This window comes from Colius striatus, chromosome 4 (assembly GCF_028858725.1).
Source record: "Colius striatus isolate bColStr4 chromosome 4, bColStr4.1.hap1, whole genome shotgun sequence".
Taxonomy (NCBI): domain Eukaryota; kingdom Metazoa; phylum Chordata; class Aves; order Coliiformes; family Coliidae; genus Colius; species Colius striatus.
Genome location: NC_084762.1, coordinates 88,710,065 through 88,726,473, shown reverse-complemented (window position 1 = coordinate 88,726,473; position 16,409 = coordinate 88,710,065). Strand labels below are relative to the sequence as shown.

At 38.0% G+C, this 16,409-nt stretch overlaps 1 protein-coding gene across 8 annotated transcripts in view; it reads right to left on the bottom strand.

The window, feature by feature from the left end:
- Positions 1-15,565, bottom strand: part of EFR3A (EFR3 homolog A) — an 80,955-nt gene extending 65,390 nt beyond the window's left edge. For 4 of the 8 annotated variants that reach the window (XM_061995249.1, XM_061995244.1, XM_061995248.1 and 1 more), the window contains exons 1-5: positions 15,307-15,565; positions 14,274-14,481; positions 12,764-12,924; positions 10,557-10,663; positions 10,265-10,318 (exon numbers count right to left, since the gene is read on the bottom strand). In XM_061995249.1, coding sequence (XP_061851233.1) covers positions 10,265-10,274 — 10 coding nt within the window. In that variant the 5' untranslated portion in view covers positions 10,275-10,318; positions 10,557-10,663; positions 12,764-12,924; positions 14,274-14,481; positions 15,307-15,565. The remainder of the gene's footprint in view (positions 1-10,264; positions 10,319-10,556; positions 10,664-12,763; positions 12,925-14,273; positions 14,482-15,306) is intronic. The other 4 variants (XM_061995245.1, XM_061995252.1, XM_061995247.1 and 1 more) reach the window with 3 other exon arrangements.
- Between the last annotated feature and the right edge of the window lie 844 nt (positions 15,566-16,409).

The following is a 16,409-nucleotide window of genomic DNA, read 5'->3' as shown; positions in this document are numbered from 1 at the left end:
GAATCTACAACCATACTGTGGTATCTATATTGATAAGAGTGAGTACAGCATGTCTTCTGAGGCACATACACAGAGCTCAAAACATGACAAAACATCTGTTCCTGTTCAGTAACAGAGTATTCAAATTGTATAGCATTTTATTTTTCAATAATATAAAAAAAAAAGTTGTCATGATACTTCGAAAAAGTCATAGAAGATATATAAGCTTAAAAACTCAAACTCTTGTTCATGTGTCACCAGTATGCAATTAAGTATTCTGTGTCTCTATCCATTTGCTTTTCCGTAATAGTATTTACAAGATGAGATCTTGCAATTTGGACATGTGAACATATATATAAAACATTAAAATCATTTGGACTCAAATTTGAAAAGAATCTCCTCACATTTTATCAATAGGACCTCAGAGCTGCCCATACATTCCATTTTATACACTCTCCTCTCTGCAGACAGCTTTATCTAGTTTGCCATGCCCTCCTAGAATAGCTGCTTTGTGCTATAACAAGCGAGCAGAAGTATATGCACCAACTTTAAAAAATTAAATAGTATTAAATACAGACTTGAAAGACAGAAGTTTAAAAATCTTTAAAAACTCTCTTTCTAGGTTAATTATAAAATATCTTTGTGGTTGTTATCATAGAATAGGATCATAGAATCATCATAGGACGGTAGGGGTTGGAAAAGACCTTTAGCGATCATCCAGTCCAATCCTCCTGCCAAAGCAAGTTCAGCTAGATCAGGTCAAATAGAAACATCTGCAGGTAGGTCTCAAAGACCTCTAAGGAAGGAGATTCCACACCCTCCCTGGGCAGCCTGTGCCAGAGCTCCCTCACCTGAACAGTGAAATAGGTTTTTCTTACGTTTAAATGGAACTTTTCATGTTCCAACTTCATCCCATTACCCCTCGTCCTGTTTCTAGCTACTATAGAAAAAAGGGATGTGCCAACCTCCTGACACCCACCATTTACATACTTGTAAATATTAAAGAGATTCCCCCCTCAATCTCCTCTTCTCCAGACTAAACAGCCCCTGTTCCTGCAGCCTTTCCTCATAAGGAAGATACTCCAGTCCCCTGATCATCTTTGTGGCCCTTTCACATTAGTTCTAAAAGTGATCAAGCTTGGATGCAGGTTTCCCACAATTACTGAAAAGCAGCTCTTATAATTTTCTGAATCGTCTTTTCCTCTCCAAAATAAGTAGAATTAACAGTGGAACATGTGCCTATATAGAACACTGTTTGGTAGTGAATTAAAAAGTAGGTTCCCCTCTCCTGTAATTTCTAATTAGCCACAGAGCATGCAAGGAACATACATGCTGCTTCTTCCTCTTGTGTGCATCCTCAGCACCTAAAGGCTAACCACTTTACTAACCACTCTCCCACCAAACTGAACTGTTCACTCTGGAAGATGGTCAATCTGGGAAACAGATAGGTTTGTATTTATACACAAAGTAGTAGTCATATATACATATATTTGTTAATCACCAAGTCTTAAGTGTCTCAGTTTTATGTAGAAAACCAACAGCATATCTGTGGGCATAGAGGCTCATTCTTTTTCTACAGCAAACCAAGCATTCTTCCCCACAACCAGCACTTCTCTCCATGCTGCAGGTCTAACATCAGATTCAACTTGTAAAATTAACACTCTGTCAATTCTTTAGAACGTTAAGCTCATGTGTAAACTAATGTCAATAACAGATTATAAAGTACTTTAAGAAAAAAAGAAACCACATACAAGAATGAGCCTTGAATCCATTTTGTACTGCATTTATAAGGGAACTCTGCTAGCTCAAGCATATAAAAAAATGATCAATTAAAATTTAATAACTATTCATATTTTTTACCTATGAAGTTTGAAAGTAGAGTTATCAGCAGCTTGAAATCTTTTCATAATCATTAAACACTTACGTTCCAGATTAATGAAAAAGTGAGAATCTGTTTCATTTACACGAATTATTCTGTATTTCTTAGAACTACAGAAGTACATCATCAAAAATATCAGTGACAGCTTATCTTCAAATATTTCCTTACATACTAACAACTTCATAAAGTACCAGGAAGGAGTACTGATTTAGTGTAAATATCAGGTACTGATTAGCTAAATGTCAGGTTGAAGGTTCTTACTCATTCTCCTACTAAGGAATGAGTAAGCATTCTCAAGGCACAACTAAAGACTTGAGGTGTCCATTTCAAGACAAAGTCCAGGTCTTAATCAGCAAAATACTCTATCATGTCCAAGTAAAATTCAAAGCATCACTGAAAAAATTAAAGGACTGAGACCTTAAACAGACCTCAAGTTATACATAAGAAGGCGGCTGACTTATACAGGCACCAACTATTTTTTAAAATCCTGAGGTCTAGAATTCTACTAAGACTTTACATAGCATAAATCTATTTTTAAAAATCCACCAAATGTCAAAAGAAGAAAAAAAATGTTTATCTTTTAAAAAAATATTTACATTTTCTCACATAATTGTTGGAGATTTGTGCATTGTTATAAAAGATTAATTCTTACTGTCATGCTTCTAGTTTAGAAAAATAACATACCAGTACTGCAATAATGTTCATATGACAAGCTCAGTTTTTTGCACACATAAATTACTAAAGGCTAGAGAGTTCTTTAAATACAATAAAACCTTTTTGCTCTGAATTAAAAGCATGCAGGACAGGCTATTGCAATATTCACTCTACGTAAATATATTTACTGATTTAACTTCTGTTCAAGAAAAAAGGAAGCACTCCATAAGTAGATTTAACTAATTGGTCTTTTTTATTTCTTACTTAGGTAAATTAAGAAGCTTCCTAGCTTATAAATGACTTTCTATTTTTCAGTATACCTGCACTGACATGGATTTCATTTTTGCTTTAACTTTTGAAATGCAATTATGACACACTCCTTATTTGAGAAAGTGTCATAGTGACCACTACATGGGTACCAAAATATTCTCAATATTCTCATCGGCTCATATTCTTAGAGCCAGGTGGGTTAGCATGAGGAGTTATAGGTCATTCCGTTAAACATATCAGCTACAAATAGACCTTGCTAGTATACTTCATGGAAATGAACCCCAGAACACAGAATAAAGCAGAACTTTGGTTCCTCAGTTAAGAAACTTGGAACACAGCAAAATCCAGAACTGTTCACCTTTGGACATGATTACTAGCTGGAAGTTACAATTTCTTAGATAAAAAAGTCTCGTCTACTCACCTCCAACTTACTACTGATTCTTGTCTAATTCCTGTGGAATGAAACTGGAACTTTCTAGAAATTAAAAAGGAGTCTTTGAAAGCTAAGAGTCACATACACAACTAATTTCCATCCCCAGCATATCACATGGTACCTGATTCTCTAGACTACCACCGGGGATCCCAGTGGTTTACGATGAGAAAGGAAATCCGTATATTATGTAAAGGGAAGGCCAAAATATTTTTAAAGTAGTTTACCCTGGTCTTTCCACAGAGACATGCACTTAATCACACAGTGGAAAACCTATCCTGCCTCCCAAAAAAGTAACTTGTTTCTTGTCATACATAAAAAAATTAGGTCACTAGCATGCATAATCAGTATGAGCCTTCTTACCCTTTTGTCCCATGACTGAGAAATCAATTGCAAACAATGCTGCACATGAAGATTAATCGACTGATAGAAAAACCAGTTGCAAAAAAGTGATTTCTGTAAATAACAATGATAGTCACATTTTAATAAAGCCTGAAGCAAACCCACTGAGCTACATTTTAACATTTGATGAGCAGTTCAAGTACAGTTTAAAGGCACACTAAGGCTTCGATAGGGACAGAATTCAGCTCATCTAAAGCATTTGATTTCCTATGTTATATGCCCAGATTGTGCACATATAAATGACAGCAGTTGAAAAAATAAATTCTTCACATTTTGACAAGGAATGGATCACACAAAATTACTCATTTCTCAGCTATCCTGAAGTGTGTTCCAAAACAAATGAAAGGAATGAAAGGACGAACAATGTTCATAATGTTACTAGACATTATTTGCAAGGAGTTAACACGAGTGATTCTCACTTTCTATGGAATTGCTCCTAAAGATTAACTTTCCCAAATGGGGCTAGGATGATGCCTACACATGAAGAGAATTAAGAGCTAACAGGAAACAACAAAATGAACACTTAAATAAATTTATAATATACAAATAAAAGTGCCTTAAACAAATTCATGCAGATTCATTAAAGAATATGGAAGCAAGTACCTCACTGGCACACAAAGTTGTCCTGGGTACCATCAGTGAAATAAACTGATGTACAAAGAGCCACAGTCTTCCAGCTACAATTTTCCACCTTTTTGTTCTGTTGGGTTTTTTTCTTGTCTTAATCAAAGGACACATTTAGAGAAGTTAATACTTTTTCTTATCAGTGGAGAAAACAATCACCCAGAAATCAGCTGGAAAAAAGTCTGTATTTAAGTGTTTCTACTTAGCATTTATTGTGTTATGTAAAGAATCCATCGTAGATTTTGTGACCTTAGTATTATAATAGTTACAGATATTCTGAAATACCATTATCTTCCTTTAATGGCCTAGACCTAGAAAATGGCAGAACTGCCAGAGGAAGCCCAAACTGTGACATAACTTTGGCAGCTGTTTTTAACCTCCTATATTGTTTAGTTTAGCAGTTGAATGATGGACTTAATATAGGGCTGCTTGTGTTTCTCATCCTCTAATAATTAAGCAGCAAGGATTTGAGATACTCGTCCCAGTAACTCTTCCATAGTGGTTGAAATATGAAAATTGTATAGGATTCTACTAGAATTTAATGGGAATTTTTATAGGATTCTAATTAGTAACACTATTCTAATTAGTCAACAATACTGTCAGAAAACTAATAGAGTTTCTACTGCCCGTAAGATAAATTAGAACAACTATGAAAAGCAATCATTTAAGTGGAAGGTCACATTTAGAGTTTTAAAGTATCAAGGTTATGTGAGAAACATACTCCAGATGAGGAAAAATTATGTTAGATAAAAAGAGTGGAAAAAGTTGTTAATTACAACTATGGCTTATTTTTCATTAGAAACACTAGAATGCTTAGCTTATGAAATATTTCTATAGATAGATTTAGGAATACATCTTCAGTCACCACTGGTATTTTGAAACTGAATGTCACCGGGAAAGAAATCTTCCCTTCTAATTAACCATCTTGTTATTACACTCAGAATAAAAAATAGAACTGCAAAAGACAAATAAATGAACTTCCCAAAATAGTTGAGAGAAAAAATCCAAACTAAGACTCTCTGCCTCTTAAAATGTGTTAAGAATTCACTCATTTCAAATTCCAAGTGCTGTTTTCCTTCCCACACTTGGCAAGGAAGATCTATTGAAAAAGACTATTACAAAATTATACAAAAGCTTGTTGCGTTTTTCCTGTTTGGGGGTGAGGGTTGTTTGTTTAACATCATGAAGCAACTTAACTGAAAGCAATAAGATCCAAGAACAACAAAAAAGACAACTATCATTCAATTGTTCTATCTTCTATTAATTTTCATTTCACATAAACTAGAGGAGCCACCAATACACACCAACTGCTGACTAGTCATCTCTGCTGAGACAAGTAGCAAAAAGACACATGATATTTTGCAAAGCCGAGGAAATAAAATGTTATGTAGAACTGGAAGCAATCATAGAATCATAGAATTGTTTCAGCTGGAGGAGACCTTTAAGATCATCAAGTCCAGCTTTTGTCCCAGCCCTATCAACCACTAGAACACTTCCTTCAGTGCAACATACAACCTTCTCTTAAACACCTCCAGGGACAGTGACTCTAGCACCTCCCTGGGCAGCCCATTCCAATGCCTGACAATCCTTTCCAGAAAGAAATTCCTCTTCAGATCCAGCCTGAATCTCCTCTGGCACAACTTGAGGCCATTTTCTCTTGTTCTATTGCATACTTGGAGATGCATTCTGAAGTCACCAACAGTCACTCCATAGTATCTCTTCAATATTTGCCAGTTAATAAGAGATCACTCTCGATTTGAAAGAGTAGCATAGGAGATGTTCATGCTACTAAATCTCATAGGACTAATTCAAAGGAAGAATGTGGGGAAGTTATATTTGTCAAAATCCTGATTTTTATTTGTTCTCTTAATTTACACCTCACAGTCAGTCACACAAGGATCTGCTAATCAGCAGCTAAAATCAGGTTAATCCTTATTAACAAATATTTCTTAGCTTTTCAAGGTTAAGTATGTTAATGGCATTAGAAGGAGAGAAAAGAAAAAACCAAATCACACCTAGTTACCACAAGTAAAAGACATTAATACATTCAGCAAGTGTTCTCACCTGTATCACACCAAAAGTATTCTAGTCTAAGCTATTTCATTTTAGAATAAAATCTGCCTTGTTAAACATTTAATTAAAGTCAGGGAACACAGCCAGTAAGTAGGTTAGTTGTTTCTCAAAAAACTCATTATCTACCAAAGTGTTTCAAGCATCTGATTAAGTGTGAATATCTGGAACAGAATGTCCAAAATGCAAAGAATTTTAAACAGATGTTATGCATATATGATTTAGCTACGCCTTTCCCCTGCCCAGCAGAAGCATTTGTAATATTTCAATCCAAAAGCAGCCAACAAACAAAAATGTACCACCCGTGTTCCATAACAGAATTGTAATTTAAATGAAACTGTATGCACAAATTATCGAACAGGGAAATCCAGAGCTCAGTTGTGACAAATGAAAAATATACTGTAAAAGCTTTCCAGTTATAAGTTAATTAGTCCTTGTATTTAAAAAGAAAACCAAAGAATTTTTTAATGCAGTCTGTGAAAAAGTACAGCTAAATCAGTTAATCAGTTTGAGCTGTGGCTCAAAATTATCTACAGAATTGTAATAGCAATGAGAAAATACATTTCCCTTCTTAACATTTCAACTACAGGGACACCATATTTGTTAGCATATCTTACATCAATGTCCATGTTACTTGCAGAGGCTGGGGGTCGAACTGCTGAAGAGCAGTCTGCAGAGAGAGACCTGGGAGTCCTGATTGATAATAAGCTAAATATGAGCCAGCAATGTGCCCTTGTGGCCAAAAAAGGCCAATGGCATCCTGGGATGCGTCAAGAAGAGTGTGGCCAGCAGGTCAAGGGAGGTTCTTCTGCCTCTCTCCTCTGTCCTGGTGAGGCCCCATCTGGAGTCCTGTGTCCAATTCTGGGCTCCTCAGCTCAAGAGGGACAGGGAAGTGCTGGAGAGAGTCCAGTGCAGGGCCACCAAGATGATCAGGGGACTGGAACATCTTTCATATGAGGGAACTGAGGCTGTTTAGTCTGGAGTAGACTGAGGGGAGATCTTATTAACATTGACAAATATCTAAATGGTAGGTGTCAGGAGGTTGGGGCATCCCTTTTTTCTATAGTAGCTAGCAACAGGACAAGGGGTGATGGGATGAAGCTGGAACACAAAAAGTTCCACTTAAACATAAGAACAAACTATTTCACTGTTGAGGTGACGGAGCAGTAGAACAGGCTGCCCAGGGGGATTGTGGAGTCTCCTTCCTTGGATCTCTTCAAGACCCATCTGGACATGCTTTTATGCAGCCTGATCTAGGTGACTTTGCTTGTGCAGGGGGGTTGGACTAGATGATCTCTAAAGGTCCCTTCCAACTCCTACCATTCAGTGATTCTTTGAACCATACATAAAATTATTGCTACAATAAATACAGGGAAAAAGCTATGCTTTGGCAAAGTTGCTACAAATGCTGCAGCAATTTTAAAGCATTTCACCTCCACTACAGACCAGATGTCAATACAAATGCCATGTCACAGCTCGTCAAATCCAGGCACTTTTATGTCTTAAGATTTAGAGTGCAGACGAATTTTTTCTGTTTATGCGCTATTACTGTATTGATACTAAAATCTTATTTCATTAAAGACCCAATGCAGCACTATCTCCTCATCCTTAAGTGAGATCACTAAACAGCAACATCAATAGAAAAATTGAGAATCCAGTATGTAACGAATGACTGCTGCAGAGAACAGCACACGTGACTGACACTTGGCTAAATGAGAACATTACCTTTGATTTGTCACCAATGTTCATCTCTTTCCCTCTCAATACCACATCCCAGCTCTGACCACAGGCCTGTTGCTTGGACAGTTAATGATGAGGGAGATAAAGTATATTGTCCTGTGAACATTCACCTACAACTTTGAAGATTGACTTCTAAAATGTGTCTAGGAACAGCTGAAGTCCACAGAGAGACTAATTAGCACCTTCCAAACCAGCATTCTTAGACCTACCATACTGCAAAGAAGAGGTAAAAATATTACCAGGAGGTCAGGAAAGCAAGCAGGAGGACAATGAAAAGGGAAGTCAGTCCAGGAACTCTATCAATCTTGCCTTTACTAGGTATTATTACTCTACTTCATTTATAAAGAACTCATTGTAGCTTGACAGAAATAATTTTTTGAAAATGTTTCTAACAGCTTTTTCTACGTTTTATTCCAAAACAAGCTCAACGTACCTTCTTGATGGGTGAGGTGAAAGAACTCCATGTGAAACAGAAAAAAAACCTTTTTAAAAATCCCACCCTTCACCAAGCATGAAGCTTCTCAGATTTCAGTGACAAATAGTTCAAGATTTCAAAGTAACATTGAATGGTAGCAACTTGTTAGGTCAATATTCTCTGACAAAAAATCCTGTGGAATCTCCAAAGAAGCCTGAAGTAGTCTAAATTTGTTTATAGTCAACCAAGTTGAACTCTTGAAGATTTTCTCTACGTCCACTGATATAAAGTACAACTAGCCACAAGTGATATCTTCTTGCATTGAAATTTAATCACCATTCCTCATTACTACACTTTTTGGAAGGAAATTATTACAAAAGTACTGTTATTTCATAAAAATTGCAATATATATGCATCTGTTACGTTACCTCCCCTTCACCCCCACTGAAAAAACTCATCAAATACATACAGTGAGTCATTTATTAATGACTGCTTAGTTCTGAATATCTCATTTAGAATAAATATTGAAACCGTTTTTGGGAGGCTCCTTTAAGTTCCGCCCAAGCCTGTAATAATGCAGGCTCTACATACATTGGAGTCAATATTATTAATAATGACCCTGAACATAAGCATACCTGGTTTAGAAAAAAACCCAAAGTCTCACCATTCCCATCTAATTATTTTAAAACCCACAAACTCCTTCACAGCAATAGTGAATATCTTGATGAAGGTCTTAATAGCACTAAACAGAGATCAAAACACCACAGCAGTTCACCATATTACAAAAGCTGAACCCACACTATATACAGAATTATTTATGTCAGCTGCTTCTCATGCATATATACAATATGACACATACATATTTGCAACTTTGTAAAAAACCAAAACTCATGTCTGTGTAAAGAAATAACTTGAACGATTGACCATAAAACACCTAAATACTTAAAGTAAGGCATTTTACATGACAGTGGTTGACACAAGAGAACATAGAACTCTAAGACATTTAGTAGTCAGTTGTCACAGCTTATTGTAAATCTTATTACAAATCCCAAGTCACAGAAAAAAAAGAATTTCATGAGCAAAGGTTTGAGAATTTTTTAGTCATTAATTAAATTGATTACATATCTGCAATTAAAGTATACTCAGTATGACTGGTACTGTAACTTCACAAAGACTTCTTTACCCTCAGGATAGAGTGCTTTATCTAAAGACTATGTTAGCTATTGTACTAGAGACCACATAGGATTTTTCTAAACAGTAAACAGAAAAACAAAATAGTTTGAATGAACATTATTAGAACAAAATTCCTAACTTGAGGCTTTGTCTTAGGGAAATATGCTAGTCTTCAAGGTAAATAATGATTCCTCAAACCATCTACCTCAAAAATCTCACTTAACTTTGACTGTTTTAATTTTTAAAAGTCTTATCACTTTATATCCTAAACAATAATTCCACCCTCTATAAACAATCTATGTGATTTTCCACAAACAGGATTATAGCTGTATTGGAAACTGTTTCAGAACATACTCTAAATCACAAAATTTGATGTTAAACTTGAATTCCTGATTGAAAAGGAAAATGCAGAGCCCTTACTTGGTTCTTCTGAAAAAACATGCAGAGATTTATTTACAAAGGCAGAGGCTACATAATATTAACATCTTCAATATCTTTAAAATGATCACAGATTACTGGGGTTTTTTTCCATTTTTATTTTGGTAGAATTTTTAACCCCCAAAGAAAATATTGCAGCAGTAAACACCCCTAGATACCATCTTAACATACTTAAGGTAACAATACTTACTGGCAGGCATTGTTAATCAGCAATCTGTCTTCAATTTTGCAAAAACATAGTAAGCTATAAAGAAAACAAAAAATTAAGTCAAGACAATAGCTTTAGACAATTCATATCCAAATGTGTGCAGAAACTTATGCAGAAGGAGACAAAGTTAGATTCTTCAGCTCCAATATTAGAGGCTGTTACCACAGAAACACAGATATATGACCAAATGATACGTAAGTTTTGCCAGTTCTTGAAATTGAGTGATTCAGTTCTTGCATTTGATGCCCAAGAAAACATCTTCCTCTGTACTTACTGGGATGACTTTTCCAACTGCCACTGTTTAGGATACTCAATGGGTGTACAGCCTTACAGGATACTTCCACTTCAGATGTAAATCCCAGCACCTCTCTGTAATAATGTCTGTGAAAGGATTTTTTTTTAGATATACAAAGAAAAACAATGCTGAATAAAATGTGTGGCACTTGGTAGGACATTCTTCTCCCAGTATCAAAAGATAGAAGATGTCATATCCGAGAGCAAACTACTACAAATAATAGCTGCTCAAAGGATTTTTGATGCAATTAATTGTCTGCATACAATTAAGTCAACTGAAGTTGTAACAATTTATTTTTGGGTAATAGCCTAATGCACTGTTTAATTAATTACCATTAAAATAAAAGGAATTTGGAAAATTTGTCTATATTAAAAGCAGCATATTCAGGTTTTGTTAACTGCCAAATGCATCCTTCCTGCAAATGCATCTTCCCCCAAATATGAAAAAGAAATCAGTTAAAGAGATTAAGTGTTGCTGTTTTCAAAGATCAAACTTAAAAAAGGATATCCAGCTAACTGTTGTTTATATATGCACAGCAAGGAACTATAATTCCAGACACTGATAATGTGAGAATAAAACATATTTGGTGACCAAATAAAATATTTAATGACCACACACGAAAACAATATTCACAGTTGCTAAAAACAAACTTTGTCCTCATTGTACATGTATTTCAATTAAAGGTTCCAATTTGCTGATAGCAACTGTGATTAAAAATAGTGTTTCAAAGTAACTTATTTATAATATTCTATCCTATTAGAAGGCTGTATGTCCCTCTCCAACGACAGACTTAGAAACATCATAATTTTATAAAAGGAAACATGTGCTGTGGATTTTACTGTTCAACAGACACAATGAAATCTCTAATTTAAGAGCGCAGAGAGATTACAGGAGACAGATTTACTGACATATTAGAACATAAAAACGCAAAGAGCCTGATGAGAGGTTCAAATGGGTCAAGTGACAGATTCGGAGGGTTTTATTGACCATCACAATCAGGACTCCAATGCAATTTGCTGGAATGTTATCACTGTTGCTGCTAGCAAAGTCAACTAACTCTAGAAGATATTAATGTATGAATTACTAGGAAAACTGTGTAAACATTCAAACTGGAGATCCTTGGTTCTGTTTTCAAATGATCCATTGTAATTTTTTTTATCATTTTATAACCTGTAACAGAACCAAAAATTCATTATGGAGGTGGCCTGGCTTCTCCACGCAGAACAGACTCCACAATTTTCCCTCCCTAAAGTGCTCAGCCACTCACTTATTAGGCTTAGGGCAAAGTTTAATCCACAGATGCTGATATCTGTTACAGCAGAACAGAACCAAAATAAAACAAGCAGCTTCCCACTATGAGTCTGCTTTGCTGTTGCCACATATTTTACATATCAAGAGGGAAAAACCACCCAAAACCTAACAGAATTTGATGAAGTAGAACTTGGCTATAATTCAAAGAAAGGTATGGCAAATAACAAGATATAATTTAGTTTCACAAAAAGTCTAACACTTATTCTTTAATATACTCCAGGTCATTCTGTGATTTCTGACAGATCACCAGAAACAAGTTAAGAATGTTATGTAGTTGTACACCTCCTCCACCAAACTAACTGACTTTTGGATACTGAAAGGGTAAATAAGAGTCATGTCTATTTTTCCATGGAGAATTAAAAGCTATTTTGTTTTCCTAAGGATATCATAATAATTCCAAACACAACTATAATCAAACTGCAATGCTGGTGAATGTACTTTAAAAGACAGATCAACACTTGTATGACACATAAGAGTAATTTTTCTTCACAAAAACTGTGTTTAGTTTTAAGGAGATTCTACTCAATTTGGCTAGGATAAAGAAAAGCAGGGTCAGCTCCTTGCTGTATCAGAAATGAAAAATTTTTGTTCGACTTATTGGTTCTGATCATCATCATCCTCCAGTTCTATGCCTACATGTGGAGTCATTTGGGGTTTTTTTTTGAGCTGATCTGGGATCTGAAATTAAATAACAGCTCACAAGCAGAAACTATCTCTTATTAACACAAAGTTCCATGAATGGCACTGAAAGCCAAACAGAAGAGCAGACATCTATTTCCTATCCGCTCTAAACCACACATCTCTATGAAAGACCTAAAATGGAAAAATGTATATATCCTTGTGCTACAGGCAAAGAAACTGAGAAGTCAGCATACCTGAGGTTTTGGATTTTCTTTCACTATTCTGTAACACTACAAATTATTACGTTGATTTGGAGTATTCAAAATGAAATTGCCAGCTGGGCAACAATCCACTCCTCCAAATTATGCCAAAGAAGATTACAGGTTTAAGTACCTCCAGTCAGGGCTGGCATGAACTGAAAAATTAAATATACACCACACATTAAATTTTGACATCACTTGATTCCTCACTCATATTTCCTACTTGAAAAATTAATCAATGTCTTTAGTGTTGAAGGTAGACAAATGGCCACTGCAATGCAAGATTAATCAAGTTACACACCCATTCTATAAACAGACACTTAAGCTTCAACTGCAATTCCCAGAATTCAAAAAATGCAATATGAGATGGATTTACAGAGCACACTGCAATCCTGTAGAAACACCTTACTTTATTTTGAATTGGCTTTCTCAATGTAGATAAGCAACGCCACATGTGACCCGGACTGTATCAAAGAGGCTACCCTGTTCTCCCACCCAAGAGAGCTCAGCTAACCAGGCACATCTAAAAGGACACTTGTCCTGTTTCACCTTACACAATTCAGTCTTGAGCACATAGGTTTAGGACAAGAAAAACCCTGCACAATAAATAAATGTTCCTTAGCAATCCTTCCCACCATCTCAAAGGCTAGTTTAACCCAAAAGCAGTTTCCCTGGCAAAACTAAAAGCAATGCTCCTATGCCTAGATGCATGTGCTGCCAGCAGTGGGTTAAACGTCCACTAGATAAACAGGCTTTGCTGTATTCCAACTATAGAAAACATTATTTGCTTTTACTTACCAAAAAATAACTTCAAAGCTGTTAAAAAATAACACAATAATTTTACAAGAATTACTTCATTACAAAGTTAGGCTGGGTAGTTTAATGTTATCAATGCTAATTGAAGCTATTTCTAACCCATACACTTTACAATTTAGGTTTCATACTTAGAAGTGCAATCCTCTTTTATTACATTTAAGTTTAGTTGCCAAGTCTGATTAGCATTCTAATGCCTCTTTCTGCTTGCAGGTAATATAAAATTTGTTTCTTTTCCCCTGCATAAGTTTGGATCAGAAGTAGAGAGAAGTTACTGTTCATCATTAACTGCAAAGATTTTCATAACAGGATGTCAAATATATAATTTTAAACCAGTTGCTTAATTAAAAACTGCATTCTAACTCCCATTTTTGTGATTTTTTTTCTTTTTTACCCCCTAAATAGGAAACTAATCCTATTCTAACACATTTTTTTAGACAAATGTCAGGAGTGTTATTAAAAGGCTTAAGCAAAACTTCTAAGTCTTTACACATATTAGAGCACTACAATCAAGGTTTCAAACCTAAACCACCAATTTCTCAGGGAAATTTTAGCACAAGTTTTAAGATCATCCATAAACTGCATCTTCCAGCAAGATGCCCTGAATACTAAAGTTACTCAAGAAAACATTTCAAACTATTTTGAATGCATTACAGAGGCTTGGCTCTTACTCAAGTTTTAGCTTACCTACCCAATTTCCACAGCAAACACTTGCTGGAGCTTTAAAGAAGTATAACATCTGGGCTAGTGAACTTGAATTAAAACTCTGGTTCTAAGTTATAGGCTTTTCCAAAAGTTCTCCAACAGAGCACAGGAATCTCTCAATTCACATGACGATTTTTTTCCTTCCTAGGATCTCAGCTCAAAGTACCACGGGACATCTTCCTTGATGTATTCAGCTTAATGAAAAAGAAGTTGTACTATAATTAGCTCTCAGGAACTCAATTTGTGAACCTATACCTCAATTACCTAAAATACAGCTCAGTGCAGCACAAATAACTTTAAAGATGAAGATATTTTAAAAGAAAAAAATGCTCGCAGTGTAATCCTTTTGCAAATTTGCATTGTGTTCGGTTAATGCTTAGCGAGATCTCGCCGTGCTATGGTCCGCTTGAAGAAAATCAGCTTAGGGAAATCCCAAAGCCACGGTCCTCCACTGCCTCGCTGCTTTCAGACTGATACCATAGGGACGTCTGAACACATCAGCCACGACTGACTGCTGACAAGGTTAATGACCACTTCATATGATCGCTTCACTAAGGCCTCTGCCTCCGGAGAAGCGTCACGCAGGCACCACTGAACAGCGGCAAGACCTCAAGCCCTCCCCTGGGAACGGCACAGGGGAATCCCACTCGTTACTGCGAGCCTCCTGGCACATTTGCGGTGGTAAGCTGCCCGCCCAGACGGACGGCGGGGAGCCTGCCTGCCGGGAACCAAGCTCAGCAGCGCCCACGGAAGCACCCGGAGCCGGCTGCCAGGTCGCGGGCTGACGCGACGCCCCGCGGCTTCTCTCCCGCCTGCCTCCGCCGGCGGCCCCCGCAGGGTCCCGTTGCAGCGGCTCGGCCCCAGCATCCCACCGACCCCCCTCGGCGCTCGCCCAGCTGGCGCGTCCCCTTCGCTCTCAAACGTGGAGAGCACGGAACGAAGCGGAAGAACGGGGAATGGAGACTGCTGTGAAAATGAAGACAAATAAAGAGACCGTTTCCTAGTTGCCCCACACTCACCTCAGCCATCTCTCCGACTCTGTTTAGTAACCTCCATCTTGCCCCCCACCCACCCCCCTATCAGGTTGCCCAGGGCGCAATGCACGCCGGGAGCTGTAGTTCTGTGCAGAGCCGTGCCGTCCGCCCATCGCTCTCCACATACAGCAACTACGAAGGCTCGGGGCGGAAGGAGGAGCCCCTCTGGCTCGCTATGACAGCCCCGGGGCAAGCGCTGGCTCAGCAGGGCGGGCCAAGAGCCGGTGAGGCGGGGCGGAACGCGGCCACGGAGGAAGAAGAACAGCGGGAGGACACAGCTCCCAGCACCCTTTGCGGCGCAGACCCGCCGGAGCCCGCAGACAGGGGCGGAGCACCTCGCCCCGCCCCGACCCCTCGGCTCCTCCCCGCCTCGTGGGCTTCTTCCCGCCCTTCCCGGGTCACGCGCGGGGCTGTGATGGCAGCGGGCGGGAGTAGCGATGAGGGCGTCAGAGCGAAGTGGAGTTGTGAAGGCTGAGCGCTGGCTGAGGGAGGCTCGGCTGTGCCGCCGCCGAAACCTCCGGCTCCCTGTGGTGGCGGCCCTGAGGCCTCACGCACCATGTGTGTGAGGAAAGATGATGTGCCCCGTGAAGGAGAGGGGGGAAAAAGGCGTTTCTTTCTTTAGACAACGCAAAGTCAAAGCTGGACCCCAAAACAAAGTGTTGGCAGAAAGTCTTCGGCTTGGCTGTGTGTTTCTATGTTTCATCAGAGTGGGACAGCAGGACAGAGCTGCAGTCGCACTTGGCTGCAGTCACCCGGGGGCTGAAGTAAGGGGCCAGGCTGGAGGAGCTGTGCTTGGTATCATGGCTGAGACTGATGTTAAAGTCCACCTGTTATTCAGGGATGAATAACCCTAATGAAAATCGCATGAAATATCTACCCATCCAAGGCAGCACAATATCTTAGTCTGTTCTACTTGAAATAATACTATCACCTTCAAAATCTCATATACTTAATGCCTGATAGGCAAGGGAAATCTGAAAAGCTTGCTTTCTGTTGTATGTAGTTACTTCATGAAGGAAGAAATGCCAGTCCAACTATCAAGCGAGACAGATGAGTCCAGGGTATTCTCCACATTTAGTTGTTCTCTA